The sequence below is a fragment of the Hemitrygon akajei genome, chromosome 20 (assembly GCF_048418815.1).
Source record: "Hemitrygon akajei chromosome 20, sHemAka1.3, whole genome shotgun sequence".
Lineage (NCBI taxonomy): Eukaryota > Metazoa > Chordata > Chondrichthyes > Myliobatiformes > Dasyatidae > Hemitrygon > Hemitrygon akajei.
In genome coordinates this window covers 31,035,651-31,059,765 of record NC_133143.1, presented here as the reverse complement: position 1 = coordinate 31,059,765, position 24,115 = coordinate 31,035,651, and the positions used below count along the sequence as shown (strand labels likewise).

The window sequence follows — 24,115 nt, the reverse complement described above, 5'->3', positions numbered from 1 at the left end:
ATTCCAGCATGTACAAGCCCAGTCTCTCTAACCTCTCTGCGTAAGACAGTCCAGACATCCCAGGAGCTAACCTTGTGAATCTACGCTGCACTTCCTCTACAGCCAGGATGTCCTTTCTTAACCCTGGAGACCAAAACTGTACACAATACTCCAGGTGTGGTCTCACCAGGGCTCTGTACAAATGCAAAAGGATTTCTTTGCTCTTGTACTCAATTCCCTTTGTAATAAAGGTCAACATTCCATTAGCCTTCTTCACTGCCTGCTGCATTTGCTCATTCACCTTCAGTGACTGATGAACAAGGACTCCTAGATCTCTTTGTATTTCTCCCTTACCTAACTCTACACCATTCAGATAATAATCTGCCTTCCTGTTCTTACTCCCAAAGTGGATAACCTCACACTTATTCACATTAAACGTCATCTGCCAAGTATCTGCCCACTCACCCAGCCTATCCAAGTCACCCTGAATTCTCCTAACATCCTCATCACATGAGGTTGAGTGGCTATCCAGTATCTTTTACCCAGTGTGATAATGACTAATATAACAGGGCTTAATTTCAGCTGACTGGGGATGTCAGATTTTTTTTCTACATAGGGAGTGGTAATGCATGGATTACACTGCTGGGCTGGTGGTAGAGTCCAATACATTAGGGACATTCAAAAGACTCTTAGATAGGCATATTAATGAAAGAAAAATGGAGGGTTATGTGGGGTGGGGGGAAGGGTTAGATTGATCTTATGAGTAGGTTAAAAGACTGGCATAACATAGTAAGGCAAAAGGCCTGTACTGTTCTATGTTCTAACTACACAACCAACAGTTCCACTGGTGGTGTTTTTATTGGCCCCCAAACTGCTTTTCTAGAATATTCTTGTTTCTTTATTAACTCCTTCCAACTCCCACTGCATTTTAACTAGCAACACCATTTAGATATTTATTCTCTCCAACTCATTATAGACTTCTCCCCTTTGTTACATGGCTATTGAGCATAGGAGACATTAAAACGCAGGTTTACAATTTCACTTGATGTTCAAGATTTGGCAGGATACTGTAGAACAGGAGTTTTCTCCCAGTGTTTTAGTCAAATTTCATCCCTGAAACAAGGTTACTGACAAGCAAATTATCTGGTCATTATCTCAATGTACTTCATGGAAGCTTGCCATACATTTGGCATTGTGCTTGACTCTAATGATTTGCAGATCATTAAGAAAATTTATTCAGTTACAAAAAAAAAAGACGAGAATTTAAAAAAATCAGTAATGGTGACATTGAAATTACTGGATCATTATTAGTTAAATATCATCACAGTCACTAATGCCAAAGAAAGAAACATGCTGTTGTTTTTTCCCTGTCTAGTCGTTAGGCCACTTCACAAAGCAATATATTACTTTTAAAATGCCCTCTGAAATGCCCAATCAAGGAAAATTGTGGTTGGGCAATAAATGCGAGACCTGCCTCACATTTCTCGTGGTGGGTGGGGGTAGGGGGTTTAAAAAGAAATTGCAAGTTTTCCCAGATTACATGTCAAAAGTGTATTTAATTGGACACAAAGTACTTTCAGGAATCCTGAGTACACAAAAAGAGCTGTGGCAATGTAGAAGTATGCAGAGATCAAGTTGCCAAATGTTTTCAATTATTTTAGTGTTTACTTCTGATACATGCACTTACTTCAATTTCTAACCGGATTCACAACCTGCATACAAGTGACACTCAGAATCAGCAATGATAGTACTACCAAGGCAGGAAACCATTCACAAAGTGCTCACACGTGCACCAACTGACATTCTGCAGACCATTTCTCTATCATTCCAGAAGCTGAACTGTTATATCTGAAACTATATTAAAAAAAGAAATCAGTATCTGAGGCACCAGTTTAATTAAAAATGGCTAATTATTTCCAAATGCATTTTGACACAGTTTACAAAATTTAAAATCACGTGTTTCTTAGGAAGATAGAAACTTTCAAATAGCGAGGACATTAGGAGACCGGTTAATGATCTGGGGTATCTCCCATAAGATTACTGATCTGCACCAATATCTGTACATTCATTTCAAGGCATTGGACTCTTCACTTGCGAGGCTGATGGATGGAATGATTGATCTGATGTGAAATAGGCAGTTTCTCCACTGATGGAGAAGGCTTCTGGTGGGCAACTTGTGCAGCAGCAGGTGGAAAGTCTTTATCCCCCTGTGGAAAGGGAAAAAATAGCAATTAATCTGCACTTGTTAACATAAGGAAGGCAATTAAACAAACCCATTCTATAAAAGTTACATTTACTAATGTCAAGATATTCCAAACTATTTTATAACTCATAAAGCACATATGAAGAAAGCTTTATAATTTTAAATCAAGTGGTCAACTATGACACAGGAAGTTTCTGCAAACAGCAAAGCAGTGAAACTGAATTATTTTTGTTTATCTGACTTTGAAGAACAAATATTGGCTAGAAAACCTATTTTTAAACAGACTGTAGCGATGTACTACATACAGAGCTAGAGACAACGACACACAGTCGTAAGTCGTTTTGAGACTAGTTTATTCAAACTTTGCGGCGTTGGCATTTAATCCCTAGCGCCCGCCCTCTCCGGGCGGAAAGGGCATCAGAGGTGCATTACCAAAGTCTCTCCCTGTGCGCTGGGTATTTATGAGCCGGTTCGCCTGCGCAGAAAGTGGGTCGCCACATAACCGCCCCCCCCCCCCAGAACCGGCGATACACCCCCCAATGTCCAGAGTCTGGATCAGCCTCTGTTTGGGAGGTCTGCCTCTGCGCCGCGGTGCCTGAATCTCGACTGGCTGCATGAGCTGGTTTGAGTCGTTCCACCATGAAAACCTCCTCTTTCCCCCCAATGTCCAGAACGTACGTGGACCTGTTGTTGTTGATCACCTTGAACGGCCCCTCGTACAGCCGCTGTAGCGGTGCCCGATGTCCTCCCCTTCGTACAAACACAAACTTACAGTTCTGCAGGTCTTTGGGTACATGGGTCGGGGTCCGTCCGTGCTGTGAAGTCGGTATGGGGGCCAAGTTGCCGAGCCTTTCGCGTAGTCTGTTCAGGACTGCTGCGGGCTCTTCCTCTTGCCCCCTTGGGGCTGGTATGAACTCTCCTGGGACTGCCAGGGGTGCATCGTACACCAACTCGGCCGATGAGGCGTGCAGATCCTCTTTGGGCGCTGTGCGAATTCCAAGCAGGACCCAGGGAAGCTCGTCCACCCAGTTAGGTCCTCTCAGGTGGGCCATGAGAGCCGACTTCAAGTGACGGTGGAAGCGTTCCACCAGTCCGTTCGACTGTGGGTGGTAGGCAGTTGTGTGGTGTAGCTGTGTTCCCAACAGGCTGGCCACAGGCTGGAGGTGAACTGGGCGCCTCTGTCAGAGGTAATGCGGGCTGGTACCTCGAAGCGTATTACCCAGTTTGCAATCAGTGCTCGGGCGCAGGAATCGGCAGATGTGTCGGTGAGCGGAACCGCCTCTGGCCACCTTGTGAACCGGTCTACCATAGTTAGGAGGTACTGCGCTCCTCGGGACACTGGTAGGGGGCCCACGATATCCACATGAATGTGGTTGAATCTCCGGTGGGTGGGTTTGAACTGCTGCGGCGGGGCTTTAGTGTGCCGCTGCACCTTGGCTGTTTGGCACTGCTTGCACGTTCTGGCCCATTCACTGACCTGCTTGCGAAGTCCGTGCCACGTGAACTTGCTGGAGACCAGCCAGACGGTTGTCCTGATAGATGGGTATGCCAAACTCTGTATGGAGTCGCAAACTCTCTGCCTCCAGCCTGCTGGGACGATGGGGCAAGGTTGGCCGGTAGCCACGTAGCACAGGAGGGTCCTCTCACCTGGGCCTACGAGAAAGTCTTGCAGCTGCAAACCCGACACTGCGGTCCTGTAGCTGGGCATCTCGTCGTCTGCCTGCTGCGCCTCTGCTAGTGCTGCATAGTCCACCCCCAGGGACAGGGCCTGGACAGCTGGTCTGGAGAGTGCGTCCACTACGACGTTGTCCTTTCCCGAGACATGCTCGATGTCCGTCGTGTACTCGGAGATGTAGGACAGATGTCGCTGCTGGCGAGCCGACCAGGGATCGGACACCTTCGAGAAGGCGAAGGTCAACGGTTTGTGGTTTGTGGTTTGTGGTCCGTGAACGCGGTGAACTAGGCCTTCTAGGAAGTACCTGAAATGCAGGACTCCCAGATACAGTGCCAACAGCTCCCGGTCGAAAGCACTGTACTTGAGTGCTTGCTGAAGAACGGCAGGGGTTGCCAGCACCCCACCGACTGCTGTGTCGGATGCGTCCACCGTGAGGGTGGTTGGAACGTCCGTTCTGGGGTGCACCAGTATCGCGGCATCTGCCAAGGCTTCCTTGGCTTTAATGAAAGCGGCCGCGGCCTCCTCGTCTCAAGTAATGTCCTTGCCTTTACCCGACATCAGGGTGTACAAAGGACACATGATACGGGCTGCTGAGGGGAGGAAACGGTGATAGAAGTTCACCATACCAACGAACTCCTGCAGGCCTTTGACTGTGTTGGGCCGGGCAAAGTGGAGGATCGCATCTATCTTGGCGGGCAGAGTTGTTGCCCCGTCTTTGGTAATCTTGTGGCCCAGGAAGTCGATGGTATCGAGACCGAACTGGCATTTGGCTGGGTTGATCGTGAGGCCGAAATCACTCAGGCGGGAATAGAGCTGGCGGAGGTGGGACAGATGCTCCTGGTGACTACTGCTGGCTATAAGGATGTTGTCCAAATAGATGAACGCAAAGTCCAGGTCGCGTCCCACCGCATCCATTAGCCGCTGGAACGTCTGTGCGGCATTCTTCAGGCCGAACGGCATTCGGAGGAACTCGAACAGGCCGAACGGCATTCGGAGGAACTCGAACAGGCCGAACGGGGTGATGGAGTGCTGTTTTGGGGATGTCTTCAGGGTGCACCGGGATTTGATGGTATCCCCAGACAAGGTCTACTTTGGAAAAGATTTTTGCCCTGTGCAGGTTGCTGCAAAGTCCTGTATGTGCGGCACGGGGGTAGCAGTCTGTAGCCTCGTTCAGTCTGCGGTAGTTGCCGCATGGTCTCCAACCCCCAGCTGCTTTGGGCACCATGTGCAGGGGGGAGGCCCATGGGCTGTCGGACTCCCCAATTCCTCCATCCTCTTGAACTCCTCCTTCGCCAGTCGGAGCTTTTCCGGGGAGAGCCTTCGTGCGCTGGCGTGGAGGAGTGGTCCCTGGGTTGGAATGTGGTGCTGTATCCCATGTCTGGGCATGGCTGCCGTGAACTGTGGTGCCAGAATCGATGGAAAGTCCACCAGGATTCTGGTGAATTCGTTGTCTGACAACGTGATGGAGTCCAGGTGTGGGGCCGGCAACTTGGCTTCACCCAGGGAGAACGTCTGGAAAGTCTCGGCATGTACCAGTCTTTTCCCTTGCAAGTCGACCAGCAGGCTGTGAGCTCGCAAGAAGTCAGCCCCCAGGAGTGGTTGGGCCACCGCGGCCAGTGTGAAGTCGCACGTGAATCGGCTGGCGCCGAACTGCAGCTGCACTGTGCGGGTGCCGTAGGTCCGTATCGTGCTGCCATTTGCGGCCCTCAGGGTGGGTCCTGGTTTCCTGTTGCGGGTGTCGTACCCCATCGGGGGCAAGACGCTGATTTCCGTTCCGGTGTCGATCAAGAAGCGGCGTCCCGACTGTTTGTCCCAGACGTACAAGAGGCTGTCCTGGTGGCCAGCTGCCATAGCCATTAGCGGCAGCTGGCCCTGGCAGGGCAGGCAACAACGGCGGGCTTCTGTGCCCCACCGCGGGTGGTAGAAACACCACTGTTTATTGTCCTCCTCACTCCTGCCTCTGTGTTGTGTGCGCCCCCCTGCCGGGCCTGGTCTGGTCCGCTGTTGGGCGTGTGGCCTGGTAATCTGACCGACGGATGCCACGCTCTCCCTCTTGGCTTTCCACAGCACGTCTGCCTGGGCCGCCACCTTCTGGGGGTCGCTGAAATCTGCGTCGGCCAGCAGCAGATGTATGTCCTTGGGCAGTTGCTCTAGGAACGCTTGCTCGAACATGAGGCAGGGCTTGTGTCCGTCAGCCAGGGCCAGCATCTTGTTCATCAATGCTGACGGCAGTCTGTCTCTCAAACCGTCCATGTGAAGCAGGCGGACACCCCGCTCACGCCGTGAGAGGCCAAAGGTCTCAATGAGCAGCGCTTTGAATGCTTCATACTTGCCTTCTTCCGGGGGCGACTGTATGAAATCTGCAACCTAGGCGGCCGTCTCCTGGTCAAGGGCGCTCACCACGTGGTAGTAACACGTGGAATCAGAAGATATCTGCCGAATCTGGAACTGGGCTTCTGCTTGGCTAAACCACACGCGCGGTCACAGCATCAAGAAAGTCCGCAGTTTTAGCGAAACTGCGTGAACAGATGAAGAGTCGGTCATCTTTGGTCCAAATCCCGTTTGGACTGTCCGTGTCACCAATGTAGCGATGTACTACATACAGAGCTAGAGACAGCCTGCTGGTCGACTTGCAAGGGAAAAGACTGGTACATGCCGAGACTTTCCAGACGTTCTCCCTGGGTAAGTTGTTTCTACACTAGTTTATTCAAACTTCGCGGCACTGGCATTTAATCCCTAGCGCCCGCCCTCTCCGGGCGGAAATGATATCAGAGGTGCATTACCAAAGTCTCTCCCCGCGCGCTGGCTATTTGTGAGCCAGGTCGCCTGCGCAGAAAGTGGGTCACCACAAGACCATGGGACTATTTGCTAACTGAGGGGCAGATTGAGCATTCACTTAAGATCTCATCCAAAAGTCACAGGAACAGGAGTTGGTTCTTCAACTCAGAGCCCATCATCTACCATTCAATTATATTATGACTTGCTTGTATCTTAGAAAATAGACTGATCCAGCAAAGGAACAGGCCCTGCAGCCTACATTGTTGTCCTAAACTGATTAAATTAGTAATCAAATGCCAACTAATGCCTTCTACCTGTACAATGCCCATGGCCTTCTAAGGCCTGTCTAAGAGCCACATTTTCACCTCCGTCCTATTTGCTTCCCCCACCACCCCAGGCACCCACCACTGTGTGAAACAAACTTGCCTTGCACATCCCGTTACTTAATCCCCTTCACCTGAAAGGTCTGCCCTCTGGCCCCAGACATTTCAACCCTCGGGAAAAATGCCAGCTCTATTCTATCTATGCCTCTCACAATCTTATAAATCTCCATCAGATCTCACTTTAGCCTCCATCGCTCCAGACAAAACAATGCAAGTTTACACAACCTCTCCCTATAGCACATGTTCTCTACACCAGGTAGCATCCTTGTAAACCTCTTCTGCACCTTCTCAAAGTATCCATATACCTTCTAGAAAGGAATGACCAGAAATTAACTTCAGCAATAGACTTGGATCCCAAGTTCCCTCTGCACATTAACACTGTTGAGACTATTGCTAGTAATATTGTACTATCTCCCTACATCTGATCTCCCAAAATGTAACACTTTTGCGTGGGTTAAACTCCACTTCCCATTTTTCCACCAATATCTGCAATTGTATCCCAATTAGTGGGAAACTTTTAAAAACCGACAGAAAGCAACTAAAAAAAGACCATAAGGAGAGAAAAGATGAAATACAAAGGTAAGCCTGTCAAAAATGTCAAAAGGGATACCAAAAGATTTTGCAGATATATAAAAAGCAAAAGAGAGGCGAGGGTGGATATTGGACTTCTGGAAAAAGACACTGGAGAGGTACTAATTGGTGACAAAAGAAATGGCATACAAACTTAGTAAGTATTTTGTGTCAGTCTTCACTATGGAAGACACTGGCAGTATGCCAGAAATTTGAGAACATCAGGGAGCAGAAATGAGTCCAGTTGGTATTACTAAGAAGGTGCTTGTGAAGCTGAAAAGTCTGAAGGTAGATAAGTCACCTGGATCAAATGGACCCTAGGTTTCTGAAAGAGGTAGCTGAAGAAATTGTGGAGGCATTAGTAATGACCTTTTTAGGGACCACTAGATCCTGGAATGGTTCTGGAGGACTGGAAAATAGCAAATATCACTCCACACTATAAGAAGAGAGGGAAGCAGAAGAAAGGAATTTTGGAAAGGAAAAGTTAGCCTGACTTCAGTGGTTGGGAAGATGTTCAGGTCCATTATTAAATGCGAAGTTTTGGGGCACTTGGAGGCACATATTAAAGTAGGCCAAAGTCAAAATGGCTTTCTTGAGGGGAAATCTTGCCTGACAAATCTGTTGGAATTCTTTGAGGAAATAACAGACAGAATGGGCAGTGATGTTGTTGACTTGGATTTTCAAAAGGCTTGTGACAAGGTGCTGCATATAAGACTGCTTAAAAAGAGATGATACTGCAGTAAAGATACTAGCATGGACAGAGAACTGGCTGAATGGTAGATAACAGTGAGTCAGAATAAAGGGGACCTATTCTGGTTGGGTGCCACTGACAAGTGGTGATTCACAGGGATCGGTATTGGGACCACTTCTTTTCATGTTACAGGTAAATGATTTGGATGTCAGGACTGATGGCTTTGTGGCCAAGTTTTCAGACAATACTAAGATGGGTGGAGGGGCGGATAGTGTTGTGGTAGCAGCATGTTTGCAGAAGGACTTGGATAGATTGGGAGAATGTGCAAAGTGGCAGATGGAATTATAGCATAGTGAAGTGTATGGTCATGCACCTTGGCAGAAGGAATAAAGTTATTGACTATTTTCTAAACAGGGAGAAAGTTCTTGTGAGTTCTTGTGCAGGATTCTCTAAAGTTTACCTTGTAGGTTAAGTGAGTGGTAGGGAAGGCAAATGCAATGTAAACAATCATTTATAGCAGTCCTGTACTCTGAAGTTGGTCTTTAAACACCCTCCAAAAACATATATTCCCAATTATCTCTCCCTAGTTTCTGCTCAATACTGTCTTAATTTGCCCTGCTCCAATTTAATATTCTACCGCAAGGTCCATGCTTACCCTTACCTGCTGCTATCGTACAACTTAAGGACTGTGGGCAATATAATTAGATTAGTTTATTTGCCAATTAACTGTTAACTAACAATTTGCAAATATGCCTCTTTTAGAGTCAGCAGCAAGTCCTGAAACCTAACCCTTTTCAACTCACACCCCTCTTGCTTCTGGCTCCACTCAATTCCGTTTATTTGCCAAGTTAATAATACTTACTGTTTCTGTCTAATATAAAGCTATCATTCTGGTCTTGAAGTTTGACTGAGTTATTCTCAGGAGTTTTCTTTTGGGGAAGAATGTAAAAAAAAACTACAGATTTCCCCGATTCTTTGTGTAATTAACTGAACTCTCACCTGAACAGTGTGAGGTCATCGTCCTCCTGAGTATCAGACCAAAAGGTAAGAATTTCTCCACATCTATTTGTAACCCCATGGGAAAGGTTTCACTGCTAATGTAATGGCTTTTCTGTAGAAGCAGGGTTTGGGTTGTGACTAGAGATAACCGGGGCTTTGGAATGGATGCCTTCCAATGAAGGGAGTGTTTTTATCTTCTTGTGTGCCTGAGAGCGAGGTGATCTGGGTCTTTTGTTCAGTGGAAAATGAAGAAAGAAGATGCCTGAAAGGAGAGGTCGTAGGCACTCGAAAGGAGTGGGGCCGGGAGTCGACGAAGCCCGGGGGAAATCGATGGAGGATCAATGGAAGGGAAACTGTGAGCTCCAACGTGCACATTAGACTCTTTCATTGAAATGGGCCCTTTTCCTTTTGTTTTTGTTTACTAAGAGTTCAGTAAATTACTTTTAAGAATTATAAGGCTAGATTGTTTAATTGCATATGGTGTACCGTCTGTTATTTCGTGGTACGGATTTGTAATAGGGGAACACATCATGCAGCATCCAAACAAACAAGAGGTTTTGCACCTCTGATTTCACACGTTTAGCGGGGCTAGAGACAGTCTTCCCTAGACTAACGCAACAAGCCAAACCTGAGGGTTACATATTGAAAAGTGACCGTACAGCGCTCCTTTAGGATTATCTGTTTTGACTATGCATTGGAATTTCTCCCAGTGAGGCCTGAACTTTCAGCTTCAAGAAGTAAGATTCTAGATGCTCTCCCCTCAGAAGGATAGCTGTTGTGATTTATTGTTCAGCCACTGTTCAGTGCATGTATTTCGCTGTAAAAATCATCCCAAGTCAGTTATATGGGTGTGCTGTACTTGGCCTCCAAGGGAAATGTATTCTCTGTGCTTATCTTCACCAGATTTCTAAAAAATGCACTTAATTCCCTGTGAAATATCTGAGGTCATGAATGGCATGAAACCTTTTTACATGTGAGAATTAACATTCCAGTACTGCAATCTCATCTGTTGGGAGACTGTGGCTTGCCCTTAAAATTTAGAGGGGCTGCAGTACACAATTTGCACATCCAGAAAAATTGACAAAGTTACATAAATTACTTTCCAAAAGTAAATATCCTTTTCCTTAGTGTCAACAAGACAAAAAAGATGGTTATCTCCTTCAGGAGAACTCCCATTACTCACAACCGTTGGCACAGCAGTGGAAACTGCAAGCAGTTTCAAACTCCCGGGTGCGCGCATCTCACACGGCCTCTCATGGTCCCAGAACAAGAAAGCTCACCAACGCCTCTACTTTTTGAGGAGACTGAAGAGAGGTGGACTTTGCATATCCATACTCGTGTCACTCTACAGATGTGCAGTAGAGATCATCCTGACAAGCTGCATCACTGCATGGTATGACAACTGCACTGAGACAGACAGGAAAGCACTACAACGGCAAGACAAAACTGCCCAATGTGTCACTGGCACCAGCCTACCTGCCATCAAGGCCATATAAAAATGTGCTGGAAAAAGGCAGGTAACATCATGAAAGATCCCACCCACCCTATTTGCCTCACTCCCATCAGGCCAAGACCATCAGACTCAAAACTGTTACTTTTTCTAAGCAGTGAGGCTGATCAATACATCCACCCACTAACTAACTCCAGCACTAATTTAATATTTCCTATCAATCACCTAATATACAGCCTAGTGTCACTTTATGAACATACAATTAATGTATCTTGTGTATTTATATTTAGTGTTTATAAAAATTATTATTATTCACTTTTGTGGAGGTTTTTTTGTGCTGCATCAGATTCGGAGTAACAATTATTTTGTTCTCCTTACGCTTGTGTACAGGAAATGACATAAAACACTTGTGAATCTTGTTTAAAATTCCCGACAAGTACTTTTTGTATAACTTAGTTTTCCTTGGGTTTTCCCCAGTTTTTCTCACCCAGAGATCACAAGAATCCCCACTGTGAAATAACCGGTAAATAGTTCCATGGTTCATGTATATTTTCAGAAAAGTGGTTGAATTTGGAAATCCGTGTATAATGTCAACGTGTTCTTGGCAGTGAGCTTTATTCAGGTACCCCATCTAGTGGTGAAAACTATGCAACAGCACAAGTTCCTAATATGGACTACATTAGATGACTAAATATTTTAAACTTAATACAGCCAGTTAACAATGCCATCTTCTCCTGCTTCTCCCAGTAGTGCTGAATTTTTCAAGTGAAGGGCAGCTGAAAGCGTTTAACCAGCAGCTCCAAACATCTCCCAAGGGTTGCTGTCTACTTTAAGCCTTAATCATGTCTCCCTATATTATCTTTTCCACGAAATCAGCAGCTCATTCATGGTCCGATTTAATTGTTCAGCTCCCAATTTCCCTAACCTGCATGGCAGCTGATACTACTAACTGTATCCCCTCCTCAGGTATGGTTTCTCTCTGCTTCAAATCATCCTCCCCCTAAACCCCAAGCCTCATAGCATCTCTCCCAATGGAAACAATGTTCCTACTACAACAACCTCTCTTCTTTCCAGCCTATTGAACACATTGGTTCCCAAATACAAAGTCAAATCTCTCTAATAATTGAGGCCAAACTAGACTGTCCAGCACTTTACAATCCTATTTGTCCAAGACTTCATCTCTATCTCTACTTCCAGCTCTGAAACAATGGCTTGCTTTTGGCTCATTTGATGATAATTCACATTCACACTGCCACTTCAAGGTTTGATTATGATATTCTGCTGGCTAGTGTTATACGTTCCACCTTCCATAAACTAGAAACTACACACCGGATTCATTCATCACCCATGTCTGGATTGTATTGACTCTCTGTCTGGTATCAATTCAAAACTATATTTTTTAACTCGGCTTGAAACGTCGACAGTGCTTCTCCTTATAGATGCTGCCTGGCCTGCTGTGTTCCACCAGCATTTTGTGTGTGCTATATTTTTTATATCTATTTTCAAATTCTCTTCTGCTTTGCACTTTTCTATCTCTATCGTTTCCCTTCTACCAACTTTATGGATATCCAAACGAATTGCTTCACCACTGGTGCCCATTGATTTTGCTACCTAGATCCCAAATTCTGCAATTCCCTGTCTACACTTCACTGATGTTAAGATGCTCAACTCCAAAAAACCTGGTGCCCTGTGCAAATATTGCTCAATAATAATCCTGTGAAGCATCTTGGGGTGCTTTATCAAGGCATCGGCATTAATAACAGAAAAGATTGCATCATCAGCAGAAACACTGTGAGCTCTCGCTGTGAAAGCTCAATGGTATGACACACTGTGACCAGATACTGGAGTGTTCATAGGACGTGTAGCAGACATAACCAAACTATAAAATGTAAGGCCAGATTAGTGTGTTTAACTACATCAAGAAAAGTTAGAAACTAATCTGATAACAAAAATCAAGGGGAGGTGTTTTACCAAGAAAATGGTTAAACGTGTTGCCATAAGAAGACTGAAGATCCCTTTAAGGGAAATTTTATGAAGGAGAAAGAAGGTTATGTAGATCAGATAAGAAGCACTAAGAGAAGGTTTGTGGATAATATAAACATCTGTTCAAATCAGATAGGCCAATTAGACTATTTCTGTTGTACAGGTTCTTGTAATGCAGAAAAGCACGTATAAACAGGAAATTCTGGACTGCCTTAAAATTGCTGAAAATAAATTGCTGGATGAAACAGCAGGAGCTTAACATTTTGGAAAAGCATGGAAATGAGAGAAGGGTTAAAACCAAAGTATTAACTGGCCATCATCACTTTCCAGCTACCTCTGCCTCTTAAAAATAATTTTCTGTACAAATAGAATAAAGAGAAATAACTGTATCTTACCCTTGCTAAAGCACCAGAGATAATTATTGGTACAGATGGTTTAGGGCTGCAAAATAAAAAAATACATTTGATTACACAAATCAGAATTGTTATAATTCTTCATCTATTTCAGGTGATGAGGAAAATTCACTCATCCAATTCAACAGCAATGATAAAAAAACACATAAGAACATTTATAGGAAGCATGACGCTTCACAATAAACATTACTGACAGCAATGGCAATATGCTAAGGTTTACTTGTCATATTTTTCATTAATCATCACACAATGATTTATGACCAGAATTCTTTCAGTTTGTTCATATCCCCTTTTCCTCAATCATCCTTTCATTCACGTCTCTCCATATAGCCTCCATTTCAACCCATTGTTTATCAGCTTACAGAATGAAGCCAGCAGGCCGAAAACTAATTATTAGTTCACTATAACAAATATGTTTTCTGCCAAGTCTCTGGAATACCAGTCATTATCAATGGCACTGTAACACTGTGCCGTGAAATAGGCACAAAGATCTATTACATTGTCTCCATATGACAACAGTACAAATGACCTTCTACAGATATAACTAAAATCTCTTAGCACTATCACAGGCAATTGCCCTTTCGATAAGAATGATACAACACGTTCACGAGTATTTCTCGTGTATGAGTTTTTAAGCATTGTTATTTGTGCACGAGTGCTTCCTACTGTGAACAGAACAGCACAGGAAAGGAGCAAATACTTCATCCCACCGTATCTACGCTGACCACGATGCCAATCTAAACTAAACCCATCTGCTTGCACGTCAATTATACAGTGGAGAACAGGCCCTTCCGTCCCGTTGAGCAACCCGATTAACTCTAGGCTAATCATGGGACAATTTACAATGACCAATCAACCTACCAATTGGCTTGTCTTTGGACTACAGGAGTCCTGAAATCATGCGGTCATGGGGAGAACGTACACACTCCTTACAGGCAGCAGTGGGAATTGAACCCAGGTTACCCAGTACTGGAAAGCATTGTGCTAACCACTATGCCACCATACCGTCCATGTCATCTATTCCATGCCTATTCATATGTCTTAGAACATGACTCTTAAACATTGCTATTACCTGCTTCCAGAACCCCCTTAACTAGCAAGTTCTAGGCACCTGCCACTCCATGCTAAGATGATAATCTGGCTTCGCAGATATCACTTAAACTTTCCCATTCTCAATTTAAACCTATGCCATCACATATTTGACATCTGACTATCTACCCCACATATGCCTCTCATAATCTTATTTTTTAGTAGGTCACATCCACCACCCCATTTCTGACATTCAGGTAAAACAATCCAAGCTCGTCTATTTTCTCCTAATAACTAAAATTCTCCAAGCCAGTCAAACCTGGTGAGCTTCTCTGCAGCCTCTCTAAAGCCACCACATCCTTCCTATAATACGCACTCAATATTCGCAATGTGGTCTAATCAAAGTTTTATACAATTGCAACATGACAACCCAAACTTTACACTCAAAGCCCTGACTAAACCTGTCAACATATCAATGCCCCTAATGGTCCTGACCTTTACTGTTACTTTCCTTCTGCAAGTGACCTTAGGTTTGTCTGGATTTGGATCCAAATTATCAGCTGGCCTCAACAGCTGCCCGTGGTAAGAAATTCCACAAACTCACCACCCTCTGGCTAAAGGAATTTCTCTGCGTCTCTGTTTTAAATGGATGCCCCATCTTCTGAATGAGTTTCCCTGGGAGACCTCGTTAAATGCTCTACTAAAATAAGGACCTGTGGTACTTCTGAGCAAAGTACCAACATTTAAGAATAAAATTTAGATATACACATAAAAACACCCATTTTGTAAGAACAATTTAAATTAAGTCCATATTAAGTTGTATAGTTAACGCTTTTATATTAATGTGTCGATTTTGGCCATGATGTGTGTACACTTATTACTGTCAGAAAAGCAACTTCTACCCAGACAGATCCATGATTCATTTTTCTCCCACACCAATAAAGAAGTTCATGTTCTGTTCTGAGAACTTGTAACGGGATCTTTATTGAGTCTTGGCTTACAGAGCTAGTAAAACTGAATGTGAAACCAAGAGAAAATTTAATATACAAGCTGATTTAATACCCTTAGCTAATTTTAAACGGAATCCATTGTGAAACTATCGGGTGACAAATGCAAACTGAGAACTGAAAGAGCATTTGGCTGTAAAATACACATCATCACACATAATTGCTACAAGTTTAAACTCCAATAAACATTAATGTGTTTAACACAGTCTTGATGCTTGAAAACAGGAAGACAGCAGACTGATGGGAGGAGGAAATTCGGACTGGAAACCCGGAACCATGTTTCTCTAAGTTATCTGGCAAAATTAACCACTGAGTGTTGACATTTTTTGACCAGTTTCTGCCTGGCTGTCAACGGAAGTAGGTAAGGAGTCACTCAGAGGGAGTGTCCTGCACAGATCAGCTTATTGGGCCCTGACAGAAATACTTCTGTTCCTCCTGGCCCACATATCATGCAGCAGACCTCTTACGTCACAAATCTGGCCTTTCTCTTCCCATTTTACCTGGGAACTTTGGAGCCCAGCTAGATTACTGAAAATCCTTCTGCTTTTCCATTTATACTTGGCCCAGCTCTCTTGCTGCCCTTAATCTAAAAGCATCTACACACAAATTAGATTCATTCAGTTTGAGTTTCACAGACTGAATGAAATTGTGTTCCAGGTACAGGACTGGAACCTTTCTCTGTATTTTAACAAAATGCACCTAATTAAAAAGCAAGTTGCCATAGATCACAATAAACTAACAGCTTATTAACTGTGCTGTTTTGGTCACAAAACACCGCCACAAACTAGATGTGTACAAAAACGACTAGGCACAAGTTTGACCACAGCATCTGCAGTGTACTTTGGGCACAAGTTTGACCACAGCATCTGCAGTGTACTTTGGGCACAAGTGTAACCTTGGAGATGGCATGCATGGCAACATATTGGCATCTTTATGGACTGGCAGAGCAGGGTTTTCAAATGACACTGTCATTGGTCTTCGCCTCATTTATAACCTATTCTAATCACCTCAACTCCCTTGCGATTTGTGCTTCATTCATGCAGGTCACTGTTGAGAAGCTTTCAGACATCCAAATACACAAGGACACTGGGGTTTCCTCAGCTATTTCAGCAGTTCATTTTCCCAAAGAAATTGTGGACTTTGTTCAGGCAAGAATTTGTCTCTTTTCAATGACTGTTATTATCCCTGCCAAGTCATGCAATTTCCTGAATTGGGCATTTATCACTGTCATTTCATTGTCACTGAATCAAGATCCTGGGATTCTTCCTAAATAGCTCTCTGTGGGAGCACTTCCTTCACAGAAACTGAAGCACTCACGAAGGCTGATTAATGGGTGGGAAATGAATACCACCTTTGCTAGTGACACCCATAGTTCAAAAATGAATTAAAAAGAACATGGTCCTCCCAGCTAGCCAGTAACTGACTCTCTTCATTCAGGCTTTCTGCAGTTCAGTGTTCCTTGGTGTTGGCTTTTTATGAATATGGACATCATGGTTGTCACTTCCCAATCCATCGGCACCACTGCAGTGTTTACTAACGACTGCTCTTTAATATTTTTATTAGTATTCTATACGAAAACTTTGGCATACGATCTGCTCATTTTCAGATCTGTGCAAATGTTAGCATAACAGATGAAGCTCAAGGTTTCCAATTAATCTGTTGCGATTTTATTCATGACTGAGAAATGGTCTTTAGTTTGGAAAAATGTTGGTCTCTGCCTCCTTTACCAGCAGGCTTTCAGCAAAATGAACAAATTAAAGAGAAGACAGAAACTGCACATATACTAAACCACCACACATTTATACTAATTTGTTGATGTAAGGAGAATCTGACTATAAGGTTCATTAGATAGCGAGGGGAAGCAACTGTGTTCCAACAGTGCACCAAGAATCACAACTTTAACCTAAATCTGGCCCTGCATAACCTAATTGCCAGGAAGTGATCTCCCCCACCCACCCTGGGACTGTAGCCCCTCCAGAACAGGTTGCCATCTCGATGACTAACAGTTACACAGTGTACATTTTCAAGAGGCTATCAGTTTCTAAATAGGGCAAGAACTCCTTTTGACAAAAGGTCATTTTGCAGGAAACTTTGGGCCTAGCTTTGTTTGCATGGACTTGCCAGAAAGTAATTAGAAAATTATTTCTGAATCCTCCTTTGTACCACTCCCTTCCCCCAACCCAAACTTTCAATTATAACTGCCCCTCACTATTTACCTCAGAATATCTGTACTCCTCCAAATCAAATCTCTTGTATACCACTACGATCGTACCTACACTTTCAAAAGGCAAGGTCCTCTCTGGAATTCCTTCCTACAATCTCCCTGGATTCCATCAGCCATGATGGAATAGTGGAGCAGACTCAATGGGCCAAATGGCCTAATCCAACTCCTCTGTCTTCTGATCTTATGGTCTCATGCAGGCACTGACTGCTCAAGATCTTGTGCCAATTAAAAAAGTCGCAGCGTCAAAGAGCACATAATTTCAACGTAGACACTGCTTTAAAAACTTCCTTGCTGGCCACCCTTTCAGTTGTCTGTTGACTACTCCATTATGTGTAACTCAAAGTCTTTTCTTTACAATAATCTGCCCGTGAATGTGCTTAGGCAGGTTTTTTTTTGTGATTTGCTCGAGACCTGTTTACGTCTGCCAACAAAGATGACAAAGGTGAACAACCCGCCTATTGACATTGCTTCTGCTTGACCAACAGCCTCTGTATGTTAGTGCATGATGAACAATGAAGATTCTGAATCAAATCTGCATGGGTGCACGGGAGTGCTATTAAAATTTCAAGATGGAATTTGCACTTCAAATCCAACCTGCAGCAAATTACTCTTTCCAATTTAACCACATCTTTCCTATAACATGATGACCAAACCTGTACACAGTACTCCAAGTGCAGCCCACCAACAATTTGTACAACTGCAACATGATGTCTGAAATCCTACAGTCAATGAATTGAACTATGCTAAACAATAGTACTTTAGCCACAACATGTTATGATACAAGTGAATGCTGCTACAAAGAGGAAACAGTACATAAACCAAACAAAAATTGGATTAATTACATTATAAATTATTAAACCAATAAAAGGCTGTTTGGAAATTTAGAAATTTTACAATATAGAAATCCCTTCAAAACAAAATAACAATCTCATACTGATGACTATTTTTAGTTCTTCCCTCTCAGGGTTTCAGTAAAATAAAACTGAGCAGATGCTTTGATTGTTCACATGCACACTGCAGTTTATTTATATTTAATCAAACATTTAAATTCTGATTGTTCAATTACCACCTGGGGGCAGCCTATCTCAACAATTCATACAGAGGCATGTCATAATGCAGACCTATGATTTTCTTCATTAGCAGGCATGCACTCTTTGCAACAGCCCATTCAAATTAACTGCAACATTTACACGCTCAATTTGCACGGTCTTTGGCCAACAGATGAAGAAAATTCCACAGATTACACTTAATTCTGCCTGTAACTAATAAGGCCTTTTCATGATCTACCCGGCACGGCCAACATCGAAGTAAAAACGTAATTCACAATTCCAGGACTTTAGGTGGTGTTCATGTTTCATTTTACCACTCATTTGTCTTGGGAATTGTTATACAGCAAGTCCGCAAGGATTGGGGCGCAAACTTACCACAGCAAACAAAAAAAAAAGAGGGTACCATTAGGAACCTGTTATTTGTACTTAATTCATCTCCATATAAACATAGATATCCCTTATAACATTTTGAAAGAATAACACATGAGCATTAATTAACATTAATAGGCATAAATACCAAAAAGGAATTGATGAGGTAGTAAACGTCTTCCATTCAGTGATGGGTTTTCAGATCACTATGTATTAAACAAAGACTGCTGTCCACAAGAACAGCACGAGAGGAAACTACTTGACATGTATAGGCTGAAAACTGATTATTGTACTTGAATACACAGTATTTAATAGGATGCATGGGATCCGTGGTGAACTGGCCGTGTAGATTCAGAATTGGTTTGTCCATCAAAAACAGAGGGTAATGGTCGATGGGACTTATCCTGGCTGGAGTTCTGTGACTAATAATGTTCTGACTGGATTTGCATTGGGACCTCTGCTGTTGATGGGTGGATTTGCAAACCTGCAGATGATATAAAGTTTGGCGGTGTTGAAGACAGCATAAAAGTCTGGCAGAGGATAGGGCAGGATGTAAATCACTTGCAGATACGGCCTGAGAAATGACAGATGGGAGCTTAGCCCAGCCAAGTGTGAGGTGCTGCACTTTGAGACATCTGAAGTAAGGGGCTGTATATTTTTAATGAAAAGATTTTGGGGTCCAAGATTATAGCTCCTTTGAAGTGGCTATGCAGGTTGACAGGGTGGTAAAGCAGGCATATGGCATGCTTGTCTTTACTAGTCAAGGAATTGTGTTAGAGAGTCAGGAAGTTATGTAGCAGCTTTGGGCAAGGTGCAGAAGTGGTTTACCCAGGATGATGCCTGGATTAGAGGGCCTTGCTTCAAGGAGAGGCTGGACAAACCTGAGTTGTTTTCTCTGGAGTGGCGGAGGCAGAGCAGAGATCTGATAGAGGTTTATCAGATTACGATAGGCAAAGATATGGTAGAGAGACAGTATATTTTTCCTAGGGTTGAGAATTGTCATACCAGATGGTATGCATTTAAGGTTAGGTGGGGGGTAAGCTCAAAGGATTTGTGCAGGGCGAGTTTTTTTTAAAGAACACAATGGGAGATGTGTGCTGGAAAGTACTGCTTCGAGTGGTGGTGGTGGTAGCAAAGACGATGGGGCATTCAAGATGCTCTTAGCTAGGTCCATGAAATGGAAGGATATGGACATTATGTAGGCAGAAGGGATTAGTTTAGTTGGGTATTTGATTATTAGTTTAATTAGTTCAGCACAACATTGTGGCCTGAAGGTCCTTGTTCTGTACTGTCCTATATCCTGTTGGCTTCCTGACACTTATACTTCAAGATGTGCCTTGGGCCGGACTTCACAGACACATAATGTGCTTAGGAAAGCACCGGATAATGAGGATGGAACTGAACTGTCCATCCTTTGTAAGAATTATCCCTGCACGGCTTGCATACTTAGAGGCTTAAGTTGTCTACACGATATGCAAGCTGGTATGCGAGCCAGGGCAGTAGGACATGGAGAGAAAGCTACTGCCCATGCAGCAGGCTCCATCTCTCCACTCAGCTGATGAATACAAAGGAACAGCACAGACCAATACAGTTTGGCACCAGCGGCATCGCAAGAGTTGCCAGTCAGCGTTGAACTCCACGTAGGACTGCCTTAGGGACTCCAGCTCTGGATTTTTCCTCCTGAAGCCTTCCCCATGAGTGGTATAGCTGCAAGGCAGCAGCGGTTTGAGACTGGAGTTTTCCTTCTTCTTGATAAGCTGCTAACCACGGCTGACGAGCCCGATCTGCCTGAAGTGACTGGTTTTAAGGCACCATAACCCACCTTTGCCCCTTCTGTTGTCAGTAGAAATGGTTCAGTAGCTAAGCCACATGTGAAGGCCTGGAACTGGTCTTTATTGTCAAAGGCTATCTGAAACACCTGCCACTGGGAGCACGTAATAGGTAGTGAGAGTTTACCTCCCCCAGCTAGGACAACCTTAAGGAACCAGTGGTATAACTACTGTCATGATAATATATAAATCTATTTTCCTACAGTCAAAAGGACAAGTAGCTTTTATGTAAATTCAGTTTAGTCAACCAGAGTTGAGTTGGCATGATTTCTTGATACTACCGTTTAATATGGCAATTAAGAGCTTATAACCAAATTTCCTTTATTGAAGGTGAACACCAGTTACCCAACAGCAATAGCTAATAAGGCAAAGTATTAATAGTCTTACCACTCAGTACACATAAATCTAAATGACAGAGGAAACAAGAAGTTAGAACAAGTGACAGTCTTTCAGCTCCTGGAGCCTACTCTAGTAACCATTAGGATCCAACATTGCTGGTCTATTTTCCCGCGTTTGCCACAGAACTCCATAATCCTCTGATTGGAAATGCAGACATTTTGTCTTCACTCCTATACCGGGACTCTGCCCATGACTTGAAACACTCATCTCCTCCTATTCCTAAATGAGTGACCCTTGATTCTGAGATTGTGCCCTCTGGTTCTCTGGGCACTCCCTTGAGAGGAAACATCCTCCCTGGACTTACAGTGTCTTGAATAGTATTCACCCCAACCCTTTGTTCGCATAATAAGTATTACAAATCAGGGATTTTGATCAATTTAACTGAGAATTTTTATGCCTCTTTTTTCCACAGTAGCGCTCCCAAAAACTGGGAAAATTGTAAAGGATGAAAAAGTAAAATTTGAAAAACTTTCAAAAGTCAGCATTTCAGATGTACCTTTGCTTAGTACTTAGTTAAAACACCTCTAGCAGCTATTACTGTTCATAATCCTATTGGATTAGGATCTATTAGCCTTGTAAAACATAATATAGCAAAATCTGCATATTCTTCCTTGCAAAATTGCTCAGGCCGGGCTGGCTTAGTTGGGGAGCAGCAGCAGTTGAGGTCTCTTGCCTGTGATGTTCATTCGGGATTCCAGGCCACTGTAGAACATCAATTTTTTCCACTCCATGATTGCTCTGGCAGTGTGCTGTGGGTTGTTGTCCTGCTGAAAGACAAAATTCCTCCGCAGTTTAAGCTTTCTGGCAGAGGTTAGCAGGGTTTTTTTTATCCAGGATCTCTCTGTATTTAGCAGCTTTCATCTCTTTCCAACAATCCTGACCCGATTTCTAGTCCCTGATGCTGAAAAACATGCCCACAGTATGATGCTATATCCACCATACTTTACAGTCGGGATGGGGTTACCTGGCTGACGCACTATATTAGATTTACACCACATGTGCCACTTCGTGTTGAAGCCAAAAAATTCCATGTTAGACTCATCCAACCACAAGCCCTTCTTCCACACATTTACAGAATCAGGTTTATCATCACCAGCAGGTGATGTGAAATTGTTAACTTAGCAGCAGCAGTTCAATGTAATACATAATCTAGCAGAGAGAAAAAATAATATTAAAACAAAACATAATAATAAACAAGTAAATCAATTACATGTATTAAATAGATTTTTTAAAAATGTGCAAAAATAGAAATACTATATATCAAAAAAAGTGAAGTAGTTTCCAAAGCTTCTATGTCCATTTAGGAATCAGATGGCAGAGGGGAAGAAACTGTTCCTGAATCACTGAGTGTGTGCCTTCGGGATTCTGTATCTCCTTCCTGATGGTAACAGTGAGAAAAGGGCATGCCCTGGGTGCTGGAGGTCCTTAATAATGGATGCTGCCTTTCTGAGACACCGCTCCCTCAGTATCATCTAAGTAATGCTTTGTAAAGACGTTACAGGCAAGGATAAAGTGTTTCTTTAGCCAGCGCTTCTCACTTACCACTCTTTCATAAATATCCTTTTTGTGCAAGGTCTTGGAGATTGGGGAGCGTGCCATTCTTCTCCAGCGACTCAGTTTAGAGGAGCTGCTTGAGTTAAGCAGCGTGGCTGTGGTTTCATATTTTTCCACTTTTTCACGTTAGACTGCACTGAGCACCGAGGTACTTTCAGTGCCTTTGAGAAGGTCTTACACCTGTCCCCAGATTTGTGCTTCTCTATTGTTTCCCTGACTTGTCTTGAATGCTCTTTGGTCTTCTATTTGGTTTGATCTGATCTCTCGAAACCATACTGTTGGACCTTACAGAGAGAGGGGGTATTAATTCTGATGAATTAACTGAAAACAGGGGATCCTCCAAGGGGATTAACACAATTTTATTTTTTAATTTTTTGTAAATTGTTGACAGGTTTTCAAATTTTTCTTCTGATCTGACATAATGCATAATTTTTTGTAGATTGTCCCAAAAAAATCCTACTTCAACATATTTTAAATTTAGAAAATGAGACAGTAAAATGTGAAAGTAGTTGTGGGGGCTGAAAAGGCATTGTACCTCCAGAGTTTTGTATGTTTCAATAAGATAATTTCTCATTCTTCTGTACTCCAATTAGCAAAGTCCCAAACAGTTTAACCTTTCCTTGTAGGGCAATCTTTCTAATGAATCCTCTTTGTTCCAATTAATACCTTCCTTAAATAGAGCACCAAAATTATTCACAGTTCAGAAGATGTGGTCTCACAAGCACCTTGCATAGTTGCAGTTAAACTTCACTACTTTTATATTACAAAGCTCTTAATATATACTTCCGGTATATATGCAACACTTGCCCTAAAAAATACTAAATCTATAGTAACAACTGCCTACATTTATTAAATTATATTACCAAGTGATTTGCATGCTAATTTACATATTATTTTACTCATTAGTTTACACATAATGTAAAATTGGACAAATAACAAGCTTCTATCCACACGAATACACAGTCATTAACTATAAACCTAGTGATCTTTTATTTCTCAATGTCAAACCTGCAATATAACTAAACAATTGAAGCAAGAGGGTCAAATGATACTCTTATAGGAACACTGTTATATTCCTAATGAATGGTTTGTCTTGCACAGCAGCAGTATCTGCGCAGAAGGGTCTGGCAATCTATTTCCATATCTTGCCATGGATAACTACAGTAAAAGCAAAAACAAACTATGAGATAGTGCTGAAAGATGAGACCTCCAAGTTGGAAGACACTCAACAATCCACTGGGGAAGAGATGTATGAAGCCTTCTGGACCTTAAATTGCTGATGTTCCTCAGCACAAAATGAGAGTCAGAAGCTGCAAAGATATGTTGATTTTAGGCACCTAGAATGTACACAGTATGAATCAAGGAAAGCAGGAGACAGTGAAAGATGAAATGGAACGCATGCAAATTGACCTACTTAGAATTGGCAAGCTAAAGTGGACTAGTATGGGACACTTTCAGTCCAGTCAACACTGGATATACCATGCCAGAAATGACAAGTAACTGGCTGGAGCTATATTGAAATAATATGCAG

The 24,115-nt window shown here is 43.1% G+C and overlaps 1 protein-coding gene across 1 annotated transcript in view; it reads right to left on the bottom strand.

The window, feature by feature from the left end:
* Positions 1 to 1,857: 1,857 nt before the first annotated feature.
* LOC140713693 (death-associated protein 1 homolog) overlaps positions 1,858 to 24,115 on the bottom strand; it is a 107,645-nt gene continuing 85,387 nt past the window's right edge. The window contains exons 3-4 of the mRNA XM_073024088.1: positions 13,107 to 13,152; positions 1,858 to 2,186 (exon numbers count right to left, since the gene is read on the bottom strand). Of these exons, the coding sequence (XP_072880189.1) occupies positions 2,067 to 2,186; positions 13,107 to 13,152 (166 nt within the window). The 3' untranslated portion in view covers positions 1,858 to 2,066. The remainder of the gene's footprint in view (positions 2,187 to 13,106; positions 13,153 to 24,115) is intronic.